Source organism: Doryrhamphus excisus, chromosome 18 (genome assembly GCF_030265055.1).
Source record: "Doryrhamphus excisus isolate RoL2022-K1 chromosome 18, RoL_Dexc_1.0, whole genome shotgun sequence".
Classification (NCBI taxonomy): Eukaryota; Metazoa; Chordata; class Actinopteri; order Syngnathiformes; family Syngnathidae; genus Doryrhamphus; species Doryrhamphus excisus.
The window spans coordinates 16,305,108-16,332,910 of record NC_080483.1 but is presented as its reverse complement, the minus strand read 5'-3'; the positions used below and the strand labels follow the sequence as shown (position 1 = coordinate 16,332,910).

General features: G+C 39.4%; 2 protein-coding genes across 5 annotated transcripts in view; one reads left to right on the top strand and one right to left on the bottom strand.

The window, feature by feature from the left end:
- Nucleotides 1-12: 12 nt before the first annotated feature.
- On the bottom strand, nucleotides 13-7,523 carry nek4 (NIMA-related kinase 4). Of its 2 annotated transcripts, none has more exons than XM_058055341.1 (16): nucleotides 7,206-7,523; nucleotides 5,761-6,027; nucleotides 5,489-5,686; nucleotides 5,304-5,411; nucleotides 5,030-5,184; nucleotides 4,033-4,168; nucleotides 3,350-3,889; nucleotides 3,223-3,273; nucleotides 3,006-3,140; nucleotides 2,782-2,940; nucleotides 2,592-2,658; nucleotides 1,547-1,647; nucleotides 1,389-1,480; nucleotides 1,090-1,292; nucleotides 864-997; nucleotides 13-753 (listed from the first exon to the last, which is right to left on the bottom strand). In XM_058055341.1, the coding sequence occupies exons 1-16, from the start codon at nucleotides 7,290-7,292 to the stop codon at nucleotides 655-657; spliced, it is 2,532 nt and encodes an 843-aa protein (XP_057911324.1). In that variant the 5' UTR covers nucleotides 7,293-7,523; the 3' UTR covers nucleotides 13-654. The 2 variants fall into 2 exon arrangements, with proteins under 2 accessions (XP_057911324.1, XP_057911323.1); XM_058055340.1 differs by having other exon boundaries at nucleotides 44-753; nucleotides 1,075-1,292.
- A 465-nt stretch (nucleotides 7,524-7,988) lies between these two features.
- The window catches only part of camk1b (calcium/calmodulin-dependent protein kinase Ib), a 38,104-nt gene continuing 18,289 nt past the window's right edge, over nucleotides 7,989-27,803 (top strand). Inside the window, exons 1-3 of one of the 3 annotated variants that reach the window (XM_058055350.1) lie at nucleotides 8,094-8,131; nucleotides 11,788-11,800; nucleotides 17,421-17,534. In XM_058055350.1, coding sequence (XP_057911333.1) covers nucleotides 11,790-11,800; nucleotides 17,421-17,534 — 125 coding nt within the window. In that variant the 5' untranslated portion in view covers nucleotides 8,094-8,131; nucleotides 11,788-11,789. Of the gene's footprint in view, nucleotides 8,214-11,787; nucleotides 11,801-17,420; nucleotides 17,535-27,803 lie in introns of all 3 variants that reach the window. The other 2 variants (XM_058055351.1, XM_058055352.1) reach the window with 2 other exon arrangements.

Sequence of the window (27,803 nt, the reverse complement as noted above, 5' to 3'; positions counted from 1 at the left end):
TGTATGTCATATAGAGGAAAACTTACTTGAAACAAGAACCACAAATTCAACATATTTATGGATTAAGGATTTATCAGAAATATTTTCCATGTTATAGCCATTATAAAATGGTGTCTAAATTACTTTGTGTATAAGACAAAGACAAATAAGTACCTGCAAAAGATACAATACAGCTGCTAACATACAGTGATAATCTGGCTCGCATAACTTATCTAAGTACTCCACTAGAGCAAGTCAAAGGACAGATTCCTTTTAACGTGATTGAAAATATTTGCATAGGCATCATTAAACGACAATGGAGGATACAAACACGGGTGTCCAAACTGTGTCGGCGTCAGGGCTGCATGATGTAATGATTGAAGAATTATGTATTTTTTGCATTACAACAGTCATGGGCTATAAAACAAAATTAGTGTCATATCTAATATAATATAATAATATATCTCAACAGTATTTTTAGAATATATAAGGCCCAGTAACAACATGCAGCCACCCGTGCCGCACTTTGGACACCCCTGATGAAAACACATGTACAGTAATTTATGTTGTTTATGGTATCGGTGCAATGGCGACACCAAAAAGCATCAACGTTTATTCAAGCAGGGCTGCCGACTTGGTAAAAGTTCTCACGAGGAAAGTGTTTGTTTTCTTTCCTTAAACCTTGAAGGCTATCTCCTCAAAGAACTTCAGTTGTCTCACCATCACAGCATAAGATTGATACTTTTCGTCTCCCATCTGCTGACGAAGGCACAGCTGCAATGAAAGAGATAAGTACATTAACTGTCCTACCTTCAGATACTTTTCTGTTGGTTAATATGGAGAGGATGGAGAGGTCAGTTCTTCCTGACTTCTTAAAAACATACTTCACGTTTAATGTCGTCCTCCTCCTCCATGATTTCCAGGACTTTATCCAACAACTTGACCCCCAGGCCCTTCACCACATCAGTTCTCAGGAGCTCAATGGCCCTCCTGATCTTGGCCGGACCTGATGAGGAACCTTAAAGAAAGCCAAAAAAGTACTAGTTACCACCACAGCGCACCAGTTACTTAACTACACTTTGTGTTGTATCCAACCTATTGGAATTTCACCAAGTGACAGGTTCTCCGCTTCCTGCCGACTTTTCCCGTGAAGCACCAGAGTGTCTCTGTACTTCCTGTTCAGTTTGAACTCTGGTGACGCCGTGGTGCCAAATTCCCTGTTGACCACCTCGTTTGCGGCGTCTCCACCGACCATTCTCAAAGTTTGGGTCATCATGTGGACTAAATCCTGCATGTCTTTGGATTCGGCTCTTCTGTGGAGATTAGCAAACATCTCACACACCTTAGTGTTGGTTTGATCATGTTGGTGTGTTCCAGATGATGCACCTTTTTCAGCTTTACTGCCTCACCTTTCTCCAACATCTCCCTCTGAATGCTCTGTGGAGCTTGTGGATGAGCCGCACTCTTCTTCGTCTGACTTTCGCTCCAGCAATTTTTCCCGCTGCAATGAACGACAAAGACTTTCAACTGAAGGCAGGAGTCCACTTGAACTGAAGAGAAACTGTACCTGAGCGGTCTCGGTAATGACGTCTGAAATAGAGCCGGTTACAGGAGTGTTGCCGGGTCGAGCCTTGGAAGTGGTGACATCACACGATGCTCTCACAGCACCTTTAATAACCATAAATGCAGTAACTTTAATGGAAGATGCACAGGATATGAATGAATGTAGGAGACATTCAAAAAAATCTTTAAAAATCCAAAAAACAAATAAGGAACAAGAACCGGGATATAACTTTCCCAGTTTTGGACAGATTTAGTAGAGATACTCAATTGTTTTAGGCCACCATTAAATGTACATAGGCTAGTATTAGCCTGCTTTTGCCCTATTATATAAAATTTGTCAGACATTTTTTTGTAAAAAAAAAAAAAAAAACAGTAAAAAATATCAAATTATTTAGGCGGGCTTAAGAACATTTATTTCCTTTTTATTTTTTTATTTCATTTCATCATTTTATTTTTTATTAGAACATTATTTAGGGGGGCTTAAGAACATTTTAGGGGGCCTTCAGTCCCCCTAAAATTATTTCATTTCATCATTTTATTTTTCAGGCATTTAGGCTAGTATTAGCCTGCTTATTGGCTTGCTTATTAGCCTGCTTTTGCCCTATTATTTGAAATGTGTCAAAAAAATTGTAAAAAAAAAATCCATTTTTTTTTTTAAATCAATTAAAAAATATCTAATTATTTGGGGGGCTTAAGAACATTTATTTTATTTCATTTCATCATTTTATTTTTCAGGCATTTAGGCTAGTATTAGCCTGCTTATTGGCTTGCTTATTAGCCTGCTTTTGCCCTATTATTTGAAACGTGTCAAAAAAAATTGTTAAAAAAAATCAATTTTTTTTTTAAAATCAATTAAAAAATATCTAATTATTTGGGAGGGCTTAAGAACATTTATTTTATTTTTATTTTATTTCATTTCATCATTTTATTTTTTTATTAGAACATTTTTTAGGGGTGCTGAAGCCCCCCTAAAATAGGCCTAATGACGCCACTGATGGAAGCGCTGGTGCACTTTAACAGGTAAGACTAAAACAATAAGATTCAAGTACCTGATGGACAGGTCATGTCTTGGGACTGCCTCAGTCGCCGTCTCTCTCTGGCGGATAAAGGACGCTCCTGAAAATTGACATCAATTGTCTGTCAATCATCATGAAATGACTAACTACAACAACGAGAACTTTTGATACAGCTCCTTGCCAATAAATCGGGTCGTGTAAAATTATGAAGTAAGCATTTTACCTGTGGCATATGAAAGTGTCCGTCCCCTGAAGAATGAACAGACTTTGAGGTTACATTCACGTTAGTTTTCTTGCCGTCTGTGTCTTTGTTTCTCTTCCTTGCCTCTGCTCCAGCTTCAACAGGAAGTGGAGGCAAAGGTCTGCAAGCTGCCACTTTAGTCTAAAGAAACAAGACCGAAGATGTCAAAAATGAATTTGTCAATTTTTAACCAACGAGCTCTTCACCATCTCCTGGTTGCCGTTTGTCTGCGGTGTCTTCCTCCCACTGTGCTGATGTTCAGGGGCGGATTCTAAGGTAGCCGCAACTGGGGTTAGATCTGGTGTGTTGATTTGGAAGGGAGACTCCTCTTCAATAGGTTCCTAAACAGACACAATTACTGAAGCGTGCATGAAAACCTGACTTATTGAGGTCAAAGAATGGATACAATTGTTGATCATTTACCAGAGTTGGAGGTAATGCTTCAAGCAGCTTGTCTGTGGACTCCAAACTTTCCTGAAGGCAACAATTCATACATGAGAATAATAAAAGAACTGAAATATTTTGCTGTTAACGTCATAAATTGGCTTACTTGTACGTGTGCATGTTGTGCTGGAGATCTCTTCCCATTTTTATGAACCATATCCCCCACAGTGTTTTCCACACTGATTGTACGTAAAGATCTGCTGTCTTCTTGCTCCTCATCTAGTTTTGGATTCGGCATGTTAGCCTCTTTAAGGAGCTCCACGGTGTCGTCTTTTTCATCATCTGCCGCCTTTTTCTCAGAGACGGAAAATGTGTCCTTAAGTGGATGAATGTGTTCAAATCCGTTGGAATCTTTTCTTTCATCTCCTCGCCTTCTGTCTGATACACACTTCAGTGGGGGTTTATTGTGTGTCGGAGGTAGAGAGGCCTCTTTTTTCCCGACCTGGGGTGCATCCAGCTGCCTCTTTCGCACGTCTGCGTCCTCCTGTGGACGCATGTCGATCTGGATGTTGCTTACAGTTGCCAAGGATGTGATGTTGCTTTTGAGAACGTCAGGTGAGGAGGGTTTATGAGGTGTTGGAGGGATCTGGACTGGGTTGCCACCTGTTGGACCATTTAGATTCTTGTGGTGCTGGAATTTCTCTTTCTATTGAAAAATATGGAGATGAAAAAAAACAATAGAAAAATGTTTGTTTGTAGTTTTTTTGTGCTGTTTTTTACTCACTATATGCAAATGTATCATTGCCAATTATGCAAATTCAACAATTACTTCATCAATCAAACACATACCTGTTTCAACCTGGGAAGAGGTTCTGGCTTAGGATTTGGAGGTAATCGCTCGGGTTTTGGCTGAGGGGGCACCACGTTGGTTGCATTGTTGTTTCTTATGTCGCTGACAGCTTTCTTTCTCGACTTGGCAGTTTTTCTGAGCAAGAAATAGAAGAGACTCAATAAAAGAAACGGCGCCATGTAAAAAAAACAATACAGGATGTGGCAACATTTACAAAACAATACGTATCTTAAGACAAAGCAAACCGATGAACAGCTAAGAATTAGACATTAGACCAGGGGTGGGCAAACTTTTTGACTCGCGGGCCGCATTGATATAACAAAATTTCCGAGGGGGGGGGGCAGACTATATATTTTACACGTAACAGTCCACCTGGTATTATTGTATCTGTAAAATTGTCATGCAATCTGCTATTATTATTTATTATTTTATATTTATATTTAAATATTTTAAAAATAATAAAATATTATAATAATTAAAATAAAATTAAAATAATAATTATTATATTATTATTATGTAAAATATGCAAATATAACAATAATATTATATATAATTAATATAATAATTAGCATTAATATAATAAATATAATAATCATAATAGTTATAACAATAATATAATAATTATTATTTTAATTTTTATTATTATTATGTGCTTGTGTCTCTTTTTTCAGGAGCACTTTGTAAACAACAGACCATGTCAAACAACAAAATTGATACAACCATCAAAAGGTTGGCTCAGGCCATGATGCCAGGTTGTATGTTGACTTTAAATTCAATACTTTTGAAAGATTGGGCGGGCCGTATTCAAACACTTGGCGGGCCGGATGTGGCCCCCGGGCCGTAGTTTGCCCACCCCTGCATTAGACACATCGTTTTTAAAGACTGAAAAACAACAACAAACACGCTGTGAGTAAATAAATGCAAACAAGTGTGCATATCCGTCAAACACGCAACTTGAGTTATTGCCAAAACATTTGACCTGACTGTGTTACTTACTCTTTGGTGGCTTCCAGGAACATGGCGATTTGTCGTTTGATGTAAGGGTGCCGCAGGATAAGTTTGACATCAGGCCTGTCCTCGGGCCGCTTACACAACATGCTCTTGATCAGCTCTCCCAGCTGAGGGTCATATTTACTTGGCATCTGTGGCAGCTGAGGAATAAAAAAAAAAAACGAAATATGATAGTGGAAAATGGTCATCTTGGAATTAAAGTAGAAATGTATGGGGAAAGAAGGAGTTGTAAAGTGCACATGACACAAAAACAACCTACCTTTCCTTCTACAATGCGATACACCAGCGAGTTCATATCTTTGGCATTGAACGCGTGCTTAAGTGTGGACATCTCATACACACAGCAACCCAAGGCCCATACATCGGACTGGAAAAGAAGACACATTCATAGTAAAGCTTTTGTAAAGCTTTTGTCCTTATATAAGAGGATAATAAAGGAAATACCTTGTAGTTATAGGGTTTATTAGAAAAGAGCTCTGGGCTCATGTAGTAAGGGGTCCCTATAAGCGTGCTGGCCATGTCATTCTGGTTCTCCAACACCCGTGCGATGCCAAGGTCCCCGACTTTGATAATGTTTGTCTTTGTCAGGAAGATATTCTGTGTTTTAAGATCCCGATGAAGAATATTCCTTTCGTGCAGGTACTGAAAGTGATCACAGAAGCAATTCGGTCACAACTTGACTCCATGTGGGATTTTAATTACTATAATAAACCTACCTGGAGTGCCATGGCAATCTGGACAAACCACTCTACCACCTGTCTCTCAGGTAGGAGCTCTCCCTTTTGCTGTTTGAGTCTGTGATAGAGGTCGCCGCCTTCGCAGAAGCCCATCACGATGTACAGCTGGAGGTCAGCTCCTTCCCAGGACTCCCTGTATGTGACGATGTTGGGATGTCGGAGCTGGGATAGAAGCTGGGCCTCCTGCTCTGCAGCACGACGTTCCCGTTTGGAAGAGGTGGTTAAATTGAGCTTTTTGATGACATACTGGGATGCAAATGGGGAGAAAAAATTGACGTTGTAAAATGTATTGTAACACATAAACATTTTGAAATGTACAGATCTGGTACAGACTAAAACAGTCATGCACAAAGGCAACATCTAATTAATAATGTTATTTAAACAAGAGAGAAGAAATAGAACCACAGGGAAAAATGACATCTAAATACAAAGAAATGTCTAAAAAACAGCAGTGGGAACCAGATCCCGATTGTAGGTCAACATCTTTGACCATCCAGCATCCATATGTTGACCTTTTGAGGCAGAACATGTCCAAGGACGCAACAGCAGTGACAGGGATGGAGGAAATGGGATTTGCACTGTGCCCGGTTACTGGATGACATGCTGTGTGTTTCCTGAACCGCGCCGCATCCTGCTGGGACAAACATCTGCGTACCCAGCACTAAAAACATTTAGCATATGTGGCACAGATGACGTTTTCCGTGTACAAGTCAGTATGAGCTCCAGTAGTTTATGAACCATTATAAGCATATCGTGCTTAAAAGATAGACGGGACGGAAGAAGCAGAATCAGGGTCTATGCAGGTCATACCGCAATTAATACAATTTAAGACCCATTTCACATCCATACTGCTGTTGAAATATTTCTGAGTGAGATTGAAGTTTATGCTGTTTATGAAGTTTCATTAAGTAAAAGTAAAGTTAATACTTTTGAAGGACTTTCAAAATCTTATTGAAAATGTATGATATTTTAAAGGAATTTAAATATCTGAGAATAATATATAAGATATATAATAATATATAAGATATATGAGAAGTAGAGTATAATTTTTTTATTAATTGATTTATTATTAATCATATATTGTGTATTGATGTATTCATTACACGGCGTTGTTGTCTTGTCATTATCGAATAAGCTACCTACCAAAATACATTCTTCAATGTAGTTATCTCAAAATTAATTTACTTAATTAGAAATTAACGCAAATAACAAGTCTTATGTAACCATTTTCTAAATACGTGTAAGTATAAGTTGTACTTGGTGTGGCTAACGTGTGATTGGATGGTTTATGCCATGCAATCACAGTACACGTAAACAAACCACTTAGCACTCCAAGGCTAACTGCTATACCGTGTTAGCTACGCATTTAGACGGGTCCATTAATGTATAAAAGTGTAGATTTAATAGTTGTGGTCTTTTCTCACCTGTTTTCGGTCTGTTCTGTGCTTCACCAAGTTCACCTCTCCGTAGCTCCCTTTCCCCACCACCCTGATGAAAACATAATTATCCATCTTTCTTTAGGAGTCTTCATCACCGGGCTGGACTACACGGGTTTTAAACAGCATTCCCGATATGAGGAGACGTGTTTATTAGGCGCATAACGGAGCTGGAAAGCCAATGAAAACATGTGAAATGTGTTGGTTAAAGTTCGAAGCTAGCTTAATCCGGAGATTTTTTTTTTTAAATACAGGAAACCATAAGTGGAGCTTTCAGTCACTAAGCAACTGACAGCAGACGACGGCAGGAAGTTCCACAGGCTCTATAAAATGGCAGCTCCGTAGCATACTGCTCTCTAGCGGTAGGTTGGTGAATTGCAATTAATGTATTTTTTCTGGGAGATACACTCCACTAGATGGCAAACTATGCAAACAAAATGTACACTCTAAGTAACGGTATGCTAAATAATTAAATAGTTATTATACTATGGACACTTGATCCGCCACTTCAACTTTAGCTACACATCAACCAAGCTAGTGGCTAGTCAGGTAATTACGCAATTACGGTAATTACCTTAAATATAGTATGTATATAGTTGATTCAAGCATATATCAAAAGTAACACATCTCTAGCTATTTATAGATCTTTATGACAACTTTTTTGTTGTCTTTTTTAGGATCCAAGTTTAACCGAAGTGTCATATATTCAGTCAAGGGGGGCCAATAAGATGGCAGGAGTTTACCTGTGTGCCATGGCTCCAGATGTGATTGGTTTATTTATAAACCCGCCCCGTGGTGACGTCACACGGAGAGCTGCGGGTTCCAGTAGAGAGAGAGGAAGCGCTCCAAGTCTTACCGAGAGAAGTGAGCGTGGTCGGGTCACTCACCGGACGTCTCTCGCCGTCACACCGCAGGTAAGACAGCTTGCCGCGGCTACTGTCGAGGCAGGATTCGCCCTCCTCGGCTGGGAACATTTTGGTGTCCAGTTGTTGACAGGTGGATAACATTTAAGCTATGTTAGTAGGTGTTTTTTTTATTAATTTAATGCTATATAGCTGTATAGCTAGAGGGTCCTCCACATACTAGCTCATAGATTGATGACGATTAGCTCGTATCCTTTTGATTTAATTTCATCTCCTGCCTCGTCGACTTTTCATATCAGTTGATAATCTGTGCTACCAACTGACTAGAGCCTGCTCTTCAACAATATGTGCAGCTTGCTCCATGCAGGAATGTTAACATTTAAGAAGCCAGTGGTGGTGAAGTGTTGTCAAGAGTGACAACTGAACAAACAGGAAATCCATGCTGCTACTTGTGTGTGTGCGCGTGTGTGTGTGTGTGTGTGTGTATTTGTGTAACATCATTTTAATGGCTATAAAGTAAGCATCTGCACCAATATGATCAGATTTGGTGACATAATGGGAGTGCTAGCACGGTTACAGTAAATTGTGGAACAGGAACCGAAAGGTCATTGTTTGTTTACATTCCAGTATATATTTCATAACCCGCTCTTGTCATCTGTGCAACACACTGTGTGAGCGTGTAATAATGTCATCAGTTTCCACTCCAATTGGACGATGAATCACTGCTCAATGCTTCATTTTTCAGTCTTGAGTTTTCAGTGAATTTGTTAAGATATTCACAAAAATATCGTATAATGTAGAATAGAACGCATTGATGTAATTTTATTGCGATTACAACAAATTAATAACGACGCTAAATACGATGAAGCATTAAAAGTTGAACAAAATGTTTCCCATAGGAAATATTTTGTATTGAATTAATTTCTTCCATAGTTTAAGCTCCAAATTACAATTTTTTTCCTACCTAAACATAGAAGAACACAACCACAAAAGAACAGACTAATGTCTATATTTGTCACATTTCGAAGTTAAACTAAATATTAGTAGCTAAACTTTGCTTAATCACCACCATCATTAGCTGACAACAAACATTAACTAATGCTTATGTGTGGTAAGCGGCGTGGGAGCCCCCCCCCCCAAGGACAATGGTCATACAAGTGTTGTTGTCAGCCACAGACAAACCATAAACACTATCTTAACTAAGGGAGTAATAAAAGTTGCGATGCAGAGGCGGTGGTGAGAGGCTTTCATTTTAACGCACACCAACCAACAAGTACACATTTGTAGTACTCAACATACGTACAATTTGAATCCCGAATATGCTGATATGCTCTCCATTTTGTTGCATTTTCAGTCTGTACAGTACAGATAAATGAAGAAATATTGTCATTTTTAAGAAACTCGGCATTAAGAAACCATTACAGATACACTTTGACACCTGAGAATAGGAAATAACCACAAGTAATTGTAATATAGTTATATATATATCCCCCTCAAACCCTTTTACTTGCTTGAGATTGACTTCTCCCTGATTTTGGATCAGCATTTCCAATAAAAGTGACTCCCCATCTGGCTTCGATTGCCATATTTTGCTCACAACGATGCTAAATCCATAGAAGAATCCAGATTTAAGCCCTATAATATGACTCACCCACTTATTAAAGCATTTTAAATTCTAAAATGTATCAGTACTCTCCACTCATGAATGATAACTAACGATAATAATAATAATGATGACGATGGTGAAGACATGCGCGGCACAGCGCAAGTATTGAGTTGCAAACAAAGGCTTGCCAGGGAATGAGAGATGTGCAGCTGTGCGTCTCGTGCTGCGGATGTGGCACCACCAGCAGGACGCACAAGGTACAAATGTAGCGCCCAGCCTTTCAAACCTCACACCATGTACTGCGTTCTGTAGTATTATGCAGTTATGTATTATGCTGTGCATTTTACGGCATACGGTGGAACGTTTGTTAGCGCCATTAATTATTTCTAGAAAGTCAGACTCTTAACTGAAACGAACCAAATCATTTTTTCCCATAAGAAATAATATAAATCCAATGAATCTGTTCCAAAAAACCAAAAATTTAAACACTAAGCACGTTGTTTTAGGTTTACAATGATAGTATTACATCAGAAATAATGTAAATCCAACGAATCTGTTCCAGAAAGCCAAAAATGTTAAAACTGTGCACGTTTTTTTAGGTTTACAATGATAGTTTTACATCAGAAATAATGTAAATCCAATGAATCTGTTCCAGAAAGCCAAAAATATAAACACTAAGCACATTTTTTTAGGTTTACAATGATAGTTTTACATCAGAAATCATGTAAATCCAATTAATCTGTTCCAGAGAGCCACAAATGTTAACACTGAGCATGTTTTATTAGGTTTATATTTATAGTTTTACATAAGAAATAATGTAAATCCAATTAATCTGTTCCAGAAAGCCAAACATGTAAACACTAAGCACGTTTTTTTTTAGGTTTATAATTATAGTTTTACATGCAGTAAACTATTCCAAATGCATATACGTAGTAAATACATGTAAATGATGAATGAAAGGGATAAATAAACATTTCAAGAAAAAAACCTATTATGCTTATTCTTTGTAATAAATTGTGGACTCCTATAGAGCAGATGCGCGGAAAGCTTTGCAGATCTCCCAGAAATCTGCACATACTTCCCAATAATTCCACCCACGGCCTTCAGGTACGCCCACTTGATCCCACTTCCAAGCGCTTCCGAGGACTTCTGGACTACTGCCGAACCCCAGTTTCTAATTTAGTCGATATAGTAGTTGATACTAAATGAACAAACCCTTTGGAGAGCTACTTGAAAAATGGTTAGGTAGCCACTGCTAGCTCATGAGCTACTGGTTGGAACTCAAAGAGTGGTAACGTAGATCCGTGTTTGAGTGCAGACAATCTCGGCAAAACACCGGTAGTGGAAATGTTTTTGCTGGTATTCTGGTAGAGCCATCGTTTGTAGTGGAAAAAGACTATTAGCAACTCCAGACACCCATGTGCTTGTAATTTTTATGCATGCAGGTAAGACGCTCCCTGTATGCACACTCTATAATGCTACAGAGACAACTGCTTACTTATACACAGATAAACACAGCCAGGACACTTGCTGCTTGCTTTTCTGACTCTTCGACATGACAAAGTAACATTGGAAAGGCATTGGGCTTCTGTTTTTATCCGCTAACAAACCACTTTTTATTTAAGCTAAATGATGTAGGAACTAATCTACGAAAAAACAAATTATGTACTAATTAATGCAAAGAAAGAAATGCGGCGCGGCAAATGCTAAATCGACTAGGCGGGGATCCGCTCTATGCAGACTTTGCCTGATTAAACATTAAATGCAAGCCCAGGTATTAAAACATTCAGAAAAAAAGCTATGCCATGACTCTTCTTATGGGAAGTACTTCTCTAAGCTCGATACTTTGCAGCCGACTCCGCTGAAGTTTGGAGATGTGCGCGACTGCTATGTCTGCTGAAATACAACAATATGACAAAGGTGCGCTTGGACCAATATTTGCACAGGAAGAAGGACAATTCAGCTGTACAAGTTTTATTTCAATATTTGGTCTGTATGTTTGTGATGTAATGTGTGTAATCATGTTTAAAGTCAAACAGTGCACAAGTCATTGTGTTGTTGTCTATGTGTGTGTGTCTCCTCTGTCCACTGCTCATCACAGGAATGGGAAACCAGTGAGTACAGCGCTCTTTTACGTGTCCACCTGCGACGGGGGCTGTGTTTTGCATGTTTGTGTGATGTCGGACTTTGGAGTATTTGTGCATCTTCTGACCTTAAGCCTTCCCTGATTGCGAGCAGCTTGACTTCACCCACCGACCCACCAAAGGTCATATCACCAGAGGACACGAATGGTTCTCTTAAGATACCCGCATGTGGCTTTCCTCTTCTTTCCCAACATTTAAAAAAATATATATATTTCTACTTTTCACCCCTTTCAGTTCCATCAATGTTTTTTTTGCATTTTTTTACAGACCTCCGACTGTGTTTAAACCATCTCTTTAGTTGCCCGCATTCATTTAAGTACAACCCAACGTCACATTTTAAGGCGTCAGTTCAACTGCTAAATAGTCCTAATTTTGATGGTATTTCCTCTTTGTCCGTGTTTCCTCTTGCAACTTTCAGTAGAGTCTGAAAGTGCTGAAAAAATGCTTTAAAAAAAAAAATGAAAATGAAAAAGAGAAGTGAAAAAGGAGTTACGACATCATTCCTTAAAATTACATCATCAGTTACTTTTACTGCAAGACGTCTAACCCGTGACATTTTTAAAGTGGGTGTTTAAAATAGACCATGCACACCTTACCTATTAATAAATTAAATAAATGGGAGTTCTCTTAGGAAAGAAAAAAATATTAGTTCCACGACGGGGCCCTGTTTGTCACACATAAATGTTTCGGATCATCAATTTAATTTAAATCTAAGTCAATGACAACACAATTAAATGTTTTTAAATGAAACATGGTATTATTAAGGGAGGAAAAATCACTTTTTGGCATAGGACTTTGTAGTTTGGGATTTTTTTTCTCCCTTAATTTAAAAAAAAATCATTTGAAAACTGCATATTGTGTTCAGTTGTGCTGTCATTGACTAATATTTCAATTGGTTTGATGACATAGCATATAGAAGTGCATGTCATTACATTTCAATAGCATGCAAAAGTAAAAAAAATATTAGGGATTACTGTGCCTAATAATAATAATAATAATAATAATTCAGCCCTCCAATAAAAAAAAACCTGTTGTTTCGGCCTCTGTGCGTCTCACTGAACATTACAGTAACATTACTGACACCTAGTGACCAGTGTAGAATACTACATATCAATGTCTGTGTCATTTGAATGCCTTTTATGGAGTGCATTTTCGTTTCATTTGGGCGTTTTATGCTTGAAAATGCTTAATTTAGTAAAAAAATATGTAACATTTGCTTTAATATGCATATTTTTTATACTAATAATAGGCCATATTCAACCAAAAACAGCATAAATTATTAATAAAAACATGAACGTCACCTTCACTTATGGTTTCAAAGAAAGTTATCCATCAGTTTGTTTATAAAAAATGTATATAATTAGCAAAAGCACGGGCAACCTTGTAATAATATCAAGATATACTCATATACACTATATTGACCGTTACGACCGTCCCTCATCTGCGATGTGGCCCTCGAGTTTGACACCCCTGACTGCGACTGCTTCCCCTTTAAGTAAACTTCCTTGTACTTGCTTTACAACACATGCAAATTGCAGTACAGGAAATGGAGTCCTTTTGACGGCCTTGTACTGTATCTGTTTGACGATATGTAATTAGCCAGCATTGTTCAGTAACACTTTTGGGTACTTTTCAGATCCTGTCAGGACCTACGTATGTGTGTACACGACCAACAAAGTACTGAGTACTGAGTGAATGTATATCGCGTATTCCCGATGACCATGACTGATTGCTGTATTGTTGTTGCTCCCATCTCAAACCAAAGGCATGCGTGGCGCTTGAATAGAAGTTAGCCGCCAAAGCGACTCCATGATTTGTATCCCGGCCGCCACCTGCGGTTAGACCAGGGGTGGGCAAACTACGGCCCGGGGGCCACATCCGGCCCGCCAAGTGTTTGAATACGGCCCGCCCAATCTTTCCAAAGTATTTCATTTAAAGTCAACATACAACCTGGCATCATGGCCTGAGCCAACCTTTTGATGGTTGTATCAATTTCGTTGTTTGACATGGTCTGTTGTTTACAAAGTGCTCCTGAAAAAAAAAAATAATAATAATAATTATTATTAGATTATTACAATTATTATTAGAACTATTATGATTATTTTATTTATTTATTTATTTAATTTATTTTTATTATTATAATTATTATATTAATGCTAATTATTATATTAATTATATATAATATTATTGTTATATTTGCATATTTTACATAATAATAATATAATAATTATTATTTTAATTTTATTGTAATTATTATAATATTTTATTATTTTTAAAATATTTAAATATAAATATAAAATAATAAATAATAATAGCAGATTGCATGACAATTTTACAGATACAATAATACCAGGTGGACTGTTACGTGTAAAATATATAGTCTGCCCCCCCCCCCCCCCCCCGTACATTTTGTCATATCAATGCGGCCCTCGAGTCAAAAAGTTTGCCCACCCCTGGGTTAGACACTAAAGCAATTTGTACTCTTAAATACCGTTGCAACGCCTTTTGGGTTTCCCTGGCAGCACATATATAAAGCTGCTGGTTGACGTAGGAAGACGTCCATCCAGATTGTGTGTGTGTGTGTGACTGTGACATAACGCAACCACTCATATGTACACCATTGTGTACATATATACTACATATATATATATATAGAAGGAGACTAATTGGGAGACTATTACCAGGGATACAGTATGTTATTGTCTTTTAACTGAATGTTACATCATCTTGTATGGACGGGCTCAGAAGTAGTCGCCAGGCAAGCGGTTATTTTAGCAGCCAGGTTTTGAGCTACTGTATAAACACTTGAGTGGGTTTACACGATGATGTCTGCAGCAAGTCGATGAGGAGGCGAGGTGATGAGTCAGACATCAAAAGGATGCAGAAAGTGAAATAAAGTTTATTTATTAACCCAGCATGTGACTTCTTACCTTGTTTAAATTCCGCTCTGAGTCATCATTATAAACAATCTTTATAACGATAAGGCGGCCACACAAAAAAAAAAGACTACACTGTAAGGCCGCATGGAGCTACGTGTGAGCCTACAACAAGGATTTCAATCTTGCGGAATGCCTCCGGCAGCCGCACCGGAGTACCATGTTGTACTGAGCAGCCAGGGCAGATACGAGTATGTCACCTATCCGCATCATGTCAGTTTCCGGTTCCACGGTTGTTCCTTTTGCCATCGTTCCTTTTGTCCCCGGTTGTGGGGACACCGCACAAAAACTTAAGAAATAAAAAAAAAAACATGCTGGTGTTAATTTTATAGATCAAAAGAGTTCATTTCTACCTCTTATCCTCACAAGAGTCACGAGCCATGTTTACATGCACCCAAATATTCCAATTCCATTCGGGTTATTTGCTCAAACGGAAAGAATCTAACCTCATTCCGAAAGAAAAGTGCCAATCCGAATGAATATATAATCGGATTCCCAGGGGTGGAATATTCCTTTCCCCAATCCGATTGAGGTATCTTGTACCCACTCGATCGGAAAGTTGTCAGGGTGCGTTCTTTCAGCGCATGTTCAGCTCTGACGTAACACGCAGACGTATCTCAGGTTTTGAAAATGGCGGCGAGCAGTCATCGCTGGACTATAGCGGAAAGTTCATTTTTGGTACGAACTTTAAAAGAACCGAACGTTCAAGTTGCTGCTTTAAAAAAAAAAGCGTAGCAACTGTCCCAACAACTGTGGTAATCACACTCTCGTCCACCATCTTCGATGAATCACGTGATTTTGTTTACGTTTTACTGCGCATGCCCCATTCATTATTCCGTTTGATTATAGCGGTGCATGTAGACAGGATATTGGAATATTCCTTTCCATGTATACACTGTTTTCTGGTACGTCATTCGGAAAGATTCCTTTCGGAAAGAGGAAAATCTCCTCATTAAACCGTGGCTATGGCCGTGCTGGAACCTATCCCAGCTGTCTTCACACGAGAGGCGGGGTCCACCCTGGACTGGTGGCCAGCCAATCACAGGGCACATATAGACGTAAAACATATACAGTTGTCCCTCGTTTATCACGGTTAATTGGTTCCAGGCCCAACCACGGAAAAATGAATTCCAAGTACGATTCAACATTAATAAAGTGAATATTTTCTTAGAGCGTAGATAACCTGTTGATGACTTTTAACTACATGTTTTTTTACCATTATTAAAGCCCTGTAAACATTAAATAACACCCCTACAGTCACCATTACACTCCTAGTATTCTTTCTTTTACACCACATTTCACAACACTAATGTGGAGGCTACAGTATCACTGCAAGGACATCTCTTATAGCATATCGCAAGGTCCCGAGCTAACGAGTCAGCTTCCAATTTATTTGTTCTAAACTTAAGAAAGTGTTTAGAACAGTGTGTGGGAGAGGAACAAATTCAGAAGCCAAAAATGTACCACTTCCACACTTAATGGGAGAGCTTTTTTATGCAATGTAACATTACTGATGTTTAGTGACCAGAATACTGCATGTAACTTCATTCATTCATTTTCAACTGCTTCTCCTCACGAGGGTCACGGGGTGCTGGAGCCTATCCCAGCTGTCTTCGGGCACATATAGACAAACAACCATTCACACTCACATTCATACCTATGGACAATTTGGAGTCGCTAATTAACCTAGCATGTTTTTGGAATGGGGGAGGAAACCGGAGTACCCGGAGAAAACCCACGCTTGAAAAGATGGCCGAGGGTGGGATTGAACTCGGGTCTCCTAGCTGTGTGGCCTGTGTGCTAAACACTCGTCCACCGTTCAAATAAATAAAGCGTTCAAATAAGTAAATACAGTACTAATAACTGACCTTGAAAGTTGAAATTGGAGGTCCCTGACTGTAGAGGTTCCACATTGCATTGAGTCAGAAACGCACGTCATTCTCGAGTGTCCTTCAATTTACACGAACTGGACTAATGCAAACCCGGGCCAACAAGCCCAACAATCAAACTATTGACGGAACAACAGCTCCGTGCCTCTCGAGCTATGGAACATGTTTCTATCCAAAGGCAAAGTGGAAAGGTCATTTCTGGGTAGCATAGCAGAGATCTTCATCATGCACAAACAATATTTCTCATCAAATGCAAAAATATTATCGTTGGCTAATGTATAAGAGCAGATATGAAGTTTGCCAGTTCCTTGTTATAATGTTTGAAGACAAGACATAGTATTTACAGTACACTGTTGTGAGCATACCCCGAGGACAAATCAGTATTTTCCTTCAAGGTCAATGACATTGTATCTTCTCTTGCGTGAAATGAGTATACCTCTACTGTATATGTACAACAAATGAGGTTGAAGTTTATACGTTATTATAGGTAGTCCCCTTGGTTGCCTAGCTACATTATTTAGCTAACGTGCTATCACTGCATCTGCGTATTTCATGAGACTGAAATGATGTCACATGAATGGAATGAGATGACCTCATCTGTCAAACACGAGTCCCGGTCACAACAAAGTACCTCCATGCTCCCCCCGGCTGCTTCTCAACCTCAAAAAACTACTTGGAAGTTTTTTGGAAATATAAAAAAAAAAATGACTCTTTTTAAAGCAGTTTTGGTAATAATGATCATTTTGTTGTTTTGTTCTTCTCTAGTATTGTTTCTGACCGTAATAACAAGAAGATGCCGTTGGGTGAAGACTGCCATTCTTGGAAAAAGAAGACATCGGATGTGAAGGAGCATTACGACTTCAAAGACATCCTGGGCACGTAAGTGTGGACTGTTTTTTGTAATTTTTGGTGTATATGACACGTTCTTCTATTTTATGTATATTTTGAAATGGTTAGTCGCTACAATATTGATGTGTAGTGATGATAAAATGAATTTAATCCTGGGTATTGGGGGAATAAAAGGACATAAAAACCAGTCGGGAATATTATTATTTTTTATAAAATGGGCTCTGATATTAACTTCAATTGAATCCTGTAAAACGATTTCCAGGGGAAAGTCATTATTGGTGTGCAAAATCTGCACACAATCGTTGCTGCACACATAATATTGACAAAGTACAGGAACTCTGGAAATCCAATAGCAATCGTTACATTTCATGTCCTCATCCATCACGCGTGTTGATCACTATCTGTTTCGCTTGAAACAAACACCAGCTGCAAAGCAAGAAGCTAGGCTATAGTTATGGGGCCAAATTAGTACTCGTGAATACAGTAAACCTCGGATATATCGGATTCAATTGTTCCCACTGGTTTTGTCCGATATAAGCGAAATCCGTTATATGCGTATACCGGAAAATGTCTGTTTTACGCATATATCGGATTTATATCCGGTATATGCGTAAATGGGATTTTATCCGTTATAAAAAGGCACTTCCTTGACTATGTTTCCAATGTACCTGGACGCGCAGGCAACGCTGCAAACGCTGCAAATGACGTCGTATAGCGGCCTGTCACGATTCGGCGAATCGGAGCGCCACGATGCGGCCATCCGATATATGCCAGGGAAATTTAATGGAAATGCATTGGAACGGGACTGGAGATTTTGTCCGAAATAGGCGAAATCCGTTATAAAAAATCCGATATATGCAATGAATTTTTATATAATATCATGCATTTTCCACTCCAAATCAAGTATAAGATTGTCATAAATTCATGTCTAGCGACTATTTACTTTGACTGTTTGCCCCGGATTTGTTGCACACTCGGTACTCTGCTATCATAAAACAGCAGAGCAATAAATTAAGCTTATGATGTCCAGCGTCGACAAACCCCTCCACTGAGAATTCCACGCAGAGTCTTTGGTTCTGCTCCCCTCCTGTAAATAAACTGTAGATGGAACTTTAGAAAGCCTCTTAAGCAAATGCACTTACTTTTAAACTGTTATGAAACAGCCACGACAGCTCTGCAGCCCGGAGCTGAGTCGACACGTCAGTGGCAATAAAAAAGACGCTAACACGATACACCCGACATAGACGAAAGTTATGGCTGGCCTGCTGCATTGGATTACATGAGATTGTTCAGGTGAATGAAAATGTACTGACAATGCTGCACGCAGCAGACAATGGGAATGGTAGAACATAAGCGGAGAGAGGACTTTTATTATGAAGACGACGCCGCTTCATGTATGTTGTGACATTTATTTTAATCGGCCTCATTTTAGGACTTGACACCGCACGTTGGAAAGTTTGATGTTTGTGTGTGTTTTATGTGTATTTTACATTTCTCGAGGCCTTGGAACATACGTGGGTATGATGGCGCTGCATGTCATTTAGAGCCTGTGAACACATCATCTGTGCCTCAGAGGCATTGCTACTAATGTAGTCTCGTAAAAATGTGAGTAGGAAAAGCCTTCTGCTGGCTATGCAACTCAATTTTCCAATGATAAAATGCAATTTGGCTCTCCTAGCAAAGTAGAATAATCCATCAGAAACACTGTTTGACTCTCCGTCCGAGTCCGGGTCTCCAAACCGTACTGGTTTCCATCTCGCACTGAGCCGCTTGGCGCGGCTTCTTCACTTGCTCAAACTGTAGCAGGAAATGATGTTTGAGTTGAAACTTGTTTTTTCCCTTAATCATGTGTACTGATTGTCACATGCTAGGATGTTTATCTAAGGTGTTTGCTTGAGGTCATCTTTTTTTTTTTTTTTACACGGACCCACGCCCCTGTTGGTCCAGGATTGTGTCGTGTGAGTGAGTAACTGACACCAAGATGAAATCCGATCTGTTCTTTAATGAAAATAGGTAAAAACACATGTCAGGGTTTCCGCTAGGAATTTTTTTGAAGCTGTGGTGGTAGGCTGCCTGGGAGGTTGAACTGTGTCGTGCTGCTGCTGCATATGTATTTCCCTTTTCTGTGCATTCTAGCATGAGAAAATAACAATGAACGTCATTCATTCATTCATTCATTTTCTACCGCTTTTCCTCACAAGGGTCGCGGGGGGTGCTGGAGCCTATCCCAGCTGTCTTCAGGGGTGGCCAGCCAATCACAGGGCACATATAGACAAACAACCATTCACAATCACATTCATACCTATGGACAATTTGGAGTGGCTAATTAACCTAGCATGTTTTTTGGAATGTGGGAGGAAACCGGAGTACCCGGAGAAAACCCACACATGCACGGAGATGGCCGAGGGTGGAATTGAACCCCGGTCTCCTAGCTGTGAGGTCTGCACGCTAACCACACGACCGCCGTGCCGCCCCAATGAACGTCATTGCAAATCCAATTTTTTACGTTAAAGCCGTCACAAATTTTTTTTTAAAACGTGTTCTATTTACATAACTGATTTGTATATTAACCAAGCTATAGCGATATTATTGTATCATGCTAACACGAAGAACAATTTTTAGCCGGAAATAAGTGTGTCCCAGGCATGTGCATTGTTAGCTCGCTCATATTAACTCGTTTTCTCATACTATAATGCGCAGAAAAGGGAACGGAATATGTTTTCATGTTTCACATAATTGTGAATGATGGGGAAAAATAGCTAGCTCATTAGTGCAGGTATGGGACATCCCATAATGCATCCCATAATCAGTTCCCAGTTCCACATGTCCGAAAGGAGTAGGAAGAAGCAAAGCTTATTAAATCCTACCCCTCCATCTGGTACTTTTACAATCAGTAACTGTTACATTTGTTCACTTCCTGCTTTCCATAATACAGTTTAAGTTTTTTTTTTTTGTTTTTTTTTAATAATGCACCTCGTACCAAAGTACAAGGTGATATGACCATACAATGACATACTGGGTACCATAGTAAGTGTCAATATAGTGATATATATAGCACATCATGACTGGTTCAAGACTCATCTGAAAAACATTCTAATAATAATAATAACGGTCGTTATATAACGACTTCACTGGTAATATGACATTTGGTGATTTTCTGCACACAACATTATGAGCCGAGTCTTAATAGCCTGTTCCGAGCATAATACCTTTAGCTTGTAAACAAGGCACTAATAGGCAGTATCTAATGAGCTAGTTCCTACGTGGCGTGCTTGTTTGTTCCTCTGTCCTGGGCATGGAGGAATTGTAATTGTAATTGCACTACACACATGAAGCTGTTTCATGTTGTCCACTTTGGGTCCCATTTTATATGGCAAGAAGCCAAAGTTGTCCAATAGCAATGGCAGGATAACGATGGAATATAGTGTAAGGCTATTCAGACGCATTCTGTGGTTACAGCCCAGATAATTACAAGTCTGTATCATTTTTATCAATGTTTTTGTTTTGTTTTTTGTGACAATACCACTTGACCAGCGTCGTTATCCGTGCTGGTAAACACAGAGAGGAAATGATTATGAGGTTTGACTTTTTTTTATAGATGCATATGTATTACTGTTTTGAAAACATATTGTTTTTAGAAGCAAAACGCTCAGTTTCATTCATTCATTTTCTACCGCTTTTTCCTCACGAGGGTCGCGGGGGGTGCTGGAGCCTATCCCAGCTGTCTTCGGGCGAGAGGCGGGGTACACCCTGGACTGGTCGCCAGCCAATCACAGGGCACATATAGGCAAACAACCATTCACACTCACATTCATACCTATGGACAATTTGGAGTGGCCAATTAACCTGGCATGTTTTTGGAATGTGGGAGGAAACCGGAGTACCCGGAGAAAACCCACGCATGCACGGGGAGAACATGCAAACTCCACACAGAGATGGGTGGGTGGGGATGGGGAGGGTGGAATTGAACCCTGGTCTCCGAGCTGTGAGGTCTGCGCGCTAACCACTAGACCGCCGTGCCGCCCCGCTCAGTTTTGATCAAATAATTAATGCAACGACATAGCTGCTAAAACCTGATGATTACCTGATGTGTCCTTCACAGTTATGATTTAGTAATGTATGACTGCTTGGAAAATACTGTCTTATTAGCTTCCAGCCTTCCGTTGTCGTCCGTCCAGCTCGCCACCTGCACGGCTCGGTTGGAGGAGCTTGTTTATGGAGCGATCACCGGCTCACCGCATCACTCAGCTGTGTGCCACCTTCATTTGCTATTGCGGGATTGTTGTCTTGGTAACAACAGGAGACACTTTCCATAATGGACTCAAACAGTCACTATGGAAACAAAGTTTTTTGATTTGCTATTAATAATCCAGTACAGGGTGCACATGTGTGCGCTGGGAGTGAGCCAGACTCGCATGTACAGAAAAACAAAAACAAATAAGTGGCATGCTTGTGGTTGTGTTAAACATGCCTGATCTCGCACGAAGCCTCCCTTGCTAATGTTTACAAAATCAACAGTGGTGCGTTTGATCATGCCGGCACGTAAATACCAGAACACATGCACACCTGTTTTGCAATGAAGTGTATAGGAACATGCTAGGGGTAAAAGGGCTCGTCTAAATTACGTACATTTGCAATGAGACTATTATCATTAGCAATTAATTAGGTTGCCACTTTTTGTCACTCGGCATATTTTTCAAACCTGCTAAACCAGGGGTCTCAAACTCAATTTACTTGGGGGCCACTGGAGCTAGGGTCTGGGCGAGGCTGGGACGCATCAGGTTTTCCCAAAAAAAAAAAAAAACGCATTTATTAAAAACAGAAAAATGAATCAACTTTGCTTTGGTTCCGATTTTCTACAATAAAAGCTCTGATAAAACATTCCACTGTTCTCAAATATCTTACTTTTTATTTTTCTGCACAAAATTAGATGAAAAATAAATAAACAAATCAATAATAAAGAAAATCAATCAATCAGTAATAAATAAATATAATAATAATAATAAAAACTTAAGAAAGCACATATAGTTGGTGGGTAGACAAATGATTTTTTTCAGATTAAAATGAACAAAGCATTATTAGAGCCCTGTAGACATGACAAAACACGACTATAGTCACATTTATACTCTTTTTATTTACAACATATTGCGCAACTGCAGGGTCTTGAGACACATGCTAACTCGCAAACTAGAGAGCTAGCGACCTAAACGGTAGCCTCCAAGTTATTTCCTTTTAAACTTAAAAAGCCAAAAACTTACCACTTCCACACGGATAGGGAGGATAACTATTAACAGTTATTTAACCTTTAACATGAACATGAATCAAACGTAATATTTTTTTTCTGGGTACATGATACCATACAGCATCCATATCAAACTTGCGCGGGCCGCGCTAACATTAAACTTTCATATCAAGGCGGGGGCCTCAAAGTAGTGTCCTGCGGGCCACATTTGGCCCGCGGGCCGCGTGTTTGAGACCCCTGTGCTAAACTAACTTTAGTGAAGTCGAAGGAAAAATGAATAGATTCACCCCAACAACATTCGACGATTAGTCAACTATGAACAAAGTATACAAAACTAGACAGGAAGCAGAACTGGTGGTAGCAGAGATGAGGATGCTGAGGTTCTCATTGGGAGTGACCAGGATGGATAGGATCAGAAAGGAGGGACATTACATGTTAAAGGCCTTGGAGATAAAGTGAGATTATGGCTAGACTGAGATAGTAAATACATATATTGGTAGAATGATGCTGCCAGGTAGGAAGCGTAGAGGAAGACCAAAGATGAGGTTTTACGGATGTAGTGAAGGAGGACATGAGGGTAGTTGGTGTTAGAGAGACAGATGCTGAAGACAGGGTTGGATGGAGGCGGTTGATTTGCTGAAAGGGAGAAGCCCAAAGAGAAAGAAGAAGGACAAAATTTAATGAATCGGATTCGACCTTGAAAATCCTTAGTCAAAGCTAGCCTTATACATTACATATATTTTATAAAAACTGATGCTTTACATGCAAATTTGGTTGTCTGGTTTCTTGACTATGTTGATTTCTATTTCATTAGACATATATATGAGGACTATCACCGTCTCCCAGTGGCGTTAGTGGAGTTTCTGCCATGACTCCCAAGTTGCCACCTCATGGTTTTGTAATCAAAACAGATGGGGATTAATAATGCACACGGGCGACGGCACTTTCACTGCAATCAACACAAATCCTCTTTGGCCTTCCCGCTTTACTCCTTGCTGTTATTTATGGTAATCTATTCCTCTACAGTCTACCTCTCTTCTGTTTTTGTGCACGCACGGTGCCATGGGACCGTTTCCCGTTTCCTGGTTTCACACGGCGTGCACTGTGGAGGCAGCTTCCCGGTGTGTCGAGCGTTCTTTGATTTCACCTGAAAGAAAAGCTTTCTATATTTAAAGGAATGAAAGCAAGCCATTGATCCCGGTCAGGGTTAATGTGTGCTATAATAAATACTGACTAAGCAACATTTAAAAAAAACATCATATTTGAATTTGACTTAAGTAACATCATATTTGAATTTGACTTAAGTACACACCAATGCAGCCACGCAGGTCCTCTTGTTTTTCTACTTTGGCTTCCCCTGTGTTTCCCCTGGCGGCGTTTCAAATATTGACTCGGTTGTGCATGTTGTTGTGTACTTTATCATTCACATATGGACAGTTATAGATTCACAGCTACATTATGGAAAATTAATATTAATTGATCCGAGTCTTCCATATGTTATTCTGTATGTACCACAGAAAATTTGAGCGCAGGAGTTTGGATTAGATTCAAAATGCTAATTTACAAACCTGCTTTTCCTGTTTAGTGTGACATTTAAAAGTTCCATCAGCTCTATAGTTTTTTTTTATATTTCCACTGACTTCCTTGCAGGTAACGTGCCTAAAAGGTTGTATATTTCCGGATGGATACCAAAACTATGTACTAGTACAGTAAACCTCGGATATATCGGACTCGGATATATCGGAAATTCGCTCACAACGGACAGATAAAAAAGAACCGATTTTTCTGTAATGCATTTCCAATAAAAATTCATTGCATATATCGGATTTTTTATAACGGATTTCGCCTATTTCGGACAAAATCTCCAGTCCCGTTCCAATGCATTTCCATTAAATTTCCCTCGCATATATCGGATGGGGCGGCACGGTGGTCTAGGGGTTAGCGCACAGACCTCACAGCTAGGAGACCAGGGTTCAATTCCACCCTCGGGCATCTCTGTGTGGAGTTTGCATGTTCTCCCCGTGCATGCGTGGGTTTTCTCCGGGTACTCCGGTTTCCTCCCACATTCCAAAAACATGCTAGGTTAATTGGCGACTCCAAATTGTCCATAGGTATGAATGTGAGTGTGAATGGTTGTTTGTCTATATGTGCCCTGTGATTGGCTGGCGACCAGTCTAGGGTGTACCCCGCCTTACGCCCGAAGACAGCTGGGATAGGCTCCAGCACCCCCGCGACCCTCGTGAGGAAAAGCGGTAGAAAATGAATGAATGAATGAATATATCGGATGGCTGCATCGTGGCGCTCCGATTCGCCGAATCGTGACAGGCCGCTATACGACGTCATTTGCAGCGTTTGCAGCGTTGCCTGCACGTCCAGGTACATTGGAAACATAGTCAAGGAAGTGCCTTTTTATAACGGATAAAATCCCATTTACGCATATACCGGATATAAATCCCATATATGCGTAAAACGGACATTTTCCGGTATACGCATATAACGGATTTCGCTTATATCGGACAAAACCAGTGGGAACAATCGAATCCGATATATCTGAGGTTTACTGTAGTAAACGGTAGTAACTGGACCGAAATATGGGCGCAATGAATGCAGACTCAACCATCATCCTGACATATACAGAGTGTGACACGGTTTTTAAAACCGTTTCCAACACCACATCCGGTATTGGATAATATGTAAACAATACATAACACTAATTGAGTTCATGATTTTAATATTTTTAGTTTTGGCTTTACTTGAAGTTTCTGTAGCCGTGAATACTTAGCAAAGTGCAGTGCGACGGAGCAAAAAGGGGCCAAGGGGTGGGACGAGGCTAAAAGTAGGGAAGTGTGATGTAATCGCATAAAATCATTAGCCTTAATAGATCGCCCATCCCGACTGTCTGTGGTACTTTGGTGGAATGGTGACCCAGTGGCTTTGGACCCTGCTGTTGGTGTGATCAGCCATCGGCCTCAATTGATTTGGAAAGAGCGTGTCTGCATGTGTGTGTGTGTGTGTGTGTGTGTGTGTGAGCGTGAGAGAGAGAGAAAAAGAAGAAAAAGTAGGAAACTAATTCTCACACCAGTCACTAATTATAACTTTGCATGCATTTCTTCCTATTTGTTAACAGTAGAATCTTAAAATTCACACATTTTTGTTGTAACATATTTAAAAAAGTCTTACATTGCGTTTATAGTTAATAAAACAACACAACAGCGTGACTCATTTTTCATTCTATTATTTCGCTGCATGGAAAAATCGGTTCCAAGTCCGAATGCATCAAAGGGTAGACAAGCATTTGACCTTGGTAGGTTTATGATCATATTTAAAATGTCATGTTTTGATGTGATGTAGAAAGTGAAGACGAGGCTGGCCGCGGTTTTGTTTTGAAAAGAGGAACCTTTTGCTCCACCGACGCCGCCTCTCGGCTATTACACTGACTTCAACAACAATTTAGCACTCTGTCTGAGAGCTCTCAAAGGTTCAATAGCTCCATCTGTTTTTGTGAGCGCGTGTGTAGATGTGTGTGTGTGTGTGTGTAGATGTGTGAAAGAAGCATCAGAGTTTATGATTTCAACATACAAGTCAATAAAGAATATAGAAATTAGTATTTCAGTTAAAGTACTGCTGCCATGTCATTACTATGACGATATTGCAAGCATTTTATATAATATCAACACAACTCTGTGGTATGACAACAACAAGGATTCTGATTCTCTGATATTTAATATATTTTTACATTTTAAAAAACAAAAATGTTTGTGGAGTTATGCCAGATTTTATGCCGCTAATTAGTAAACATCTACTCTCCTGAGTTTTGTATTAAATAGTCAAGCAGCAATCCTCACTGTTCTAATGTCTAAGTAACAACAACGATTTAAATTTTAATTATTATTTATTCTAAATTATTGAAATTATTTGTACAAATTACTGTTTACGCTGTACATTGTTCATATTTGATATTATTTATTTATTCTCCACATTATTATTTATTATTACACGGGAGACAGGCATCCATCCATCCATCATTTTGTTGTAATTCAGAGACCAATTGGCTCCAATTTATCTTAAATTAAATTGTATAATATTGGTTACCCCAATACAGGTGTGTTTCTGGATGATTTAGTCTACCTTAATACTGCCTATAAAATCCAAGTATAAAAAAAAAAATTATCTGCCATATTTGTCAAAGCATATCTGATTATGATTTATTGTGTCCCGTCAGCCATAAATGTAATTAATTGCCAACTGTTAATGAGGCGAACTTGCCAGGTTTCAGTGATGTTCCTGATTTCTAGAGAGTCTGCGACGATGCCTTTGCTGTCAGCAGGATTTCATGGTTGCATGAAGTTTAATTGAGGTGTAAATAGATGCAGGTGCAGAGGGAGATGAGAATTTTTTTTTTTTGGGTCGGGGGGGTGTTGTTGACTGTGTGGTCTATTTTTGTTACTTGTTTATGTAACAGGTCAGAATCAAATGAATCCACAATGATCGTTACCAAGGTAATTATGACAAAAAAGGAAGAGCCAGATACCTTTTATGGAGCGGATGGGGCTCTCAGCATGAGAGATGCCCCCCCCCTCCTTCATCTATTTTTCATTTCACTCCCTTGCTCTCATTCTCTCTATTCAGTGTTAAATAGTATATCACTTTTTCATATGTCCTGAATCCATTATTAGCGCCGCAATGTCCCAGATAGACACCCGACCTAGCTTTCAAAACTAGAATATCTATTTCTGTTTATTTTTGTTTTATGTTTATCTTTTCCCGGGGTTTTATTGTGTCTAAGCTGTAGCGGCGGTACAGCTAAGACTCTTCTCCATTAAAGAGTACGGGATATAAACAGTGTCGTGGTATCCAAAGGCTAATGGCAACAGTCCTCTCATCTCTTCTGTCTGTGCTCCAAGTACAGCATTGATTAGTCCAAAAAAAAAAAAAAAAAAAAACCTTTAAAAGTGTTTCCCATCCGGCCTCAAACTAGAAAATCCATCTCTGCTTATGGCCCCCTTTAGTCCCTCAGCCGTGCCCTGACCTAATTCGCACAGAAGTCTCTATCTCAG

What these genes read in the sequence shown, in the direction of transcription:
- nek4 (XM_058055340.1), bottom strand. Translation starts at nt 7,292, where the DNA reads ATGGATAATTATGTTTTCATCAGGGTGGTGGGGAAAGGGAGCTACGGA. An exon ending in AAGCATTACCTCCAACTCTG is followed by an intron (nt 3,141 to 3,222) that starts GTAAATGATCAA and finishes GTGTCTGTTTAG; the next exon opens with GAACCTATTGAAGAGGAGTC. An exon ending in CAAACGGCAACCAGGAGATG is followed by an intron (nt 2,941 to 3,005) that starts GTGAAGAGCTCG and finishes TTGTTTCTTTAG; the next exon opens with ACTAAAGTGGCAGCTTGCAG.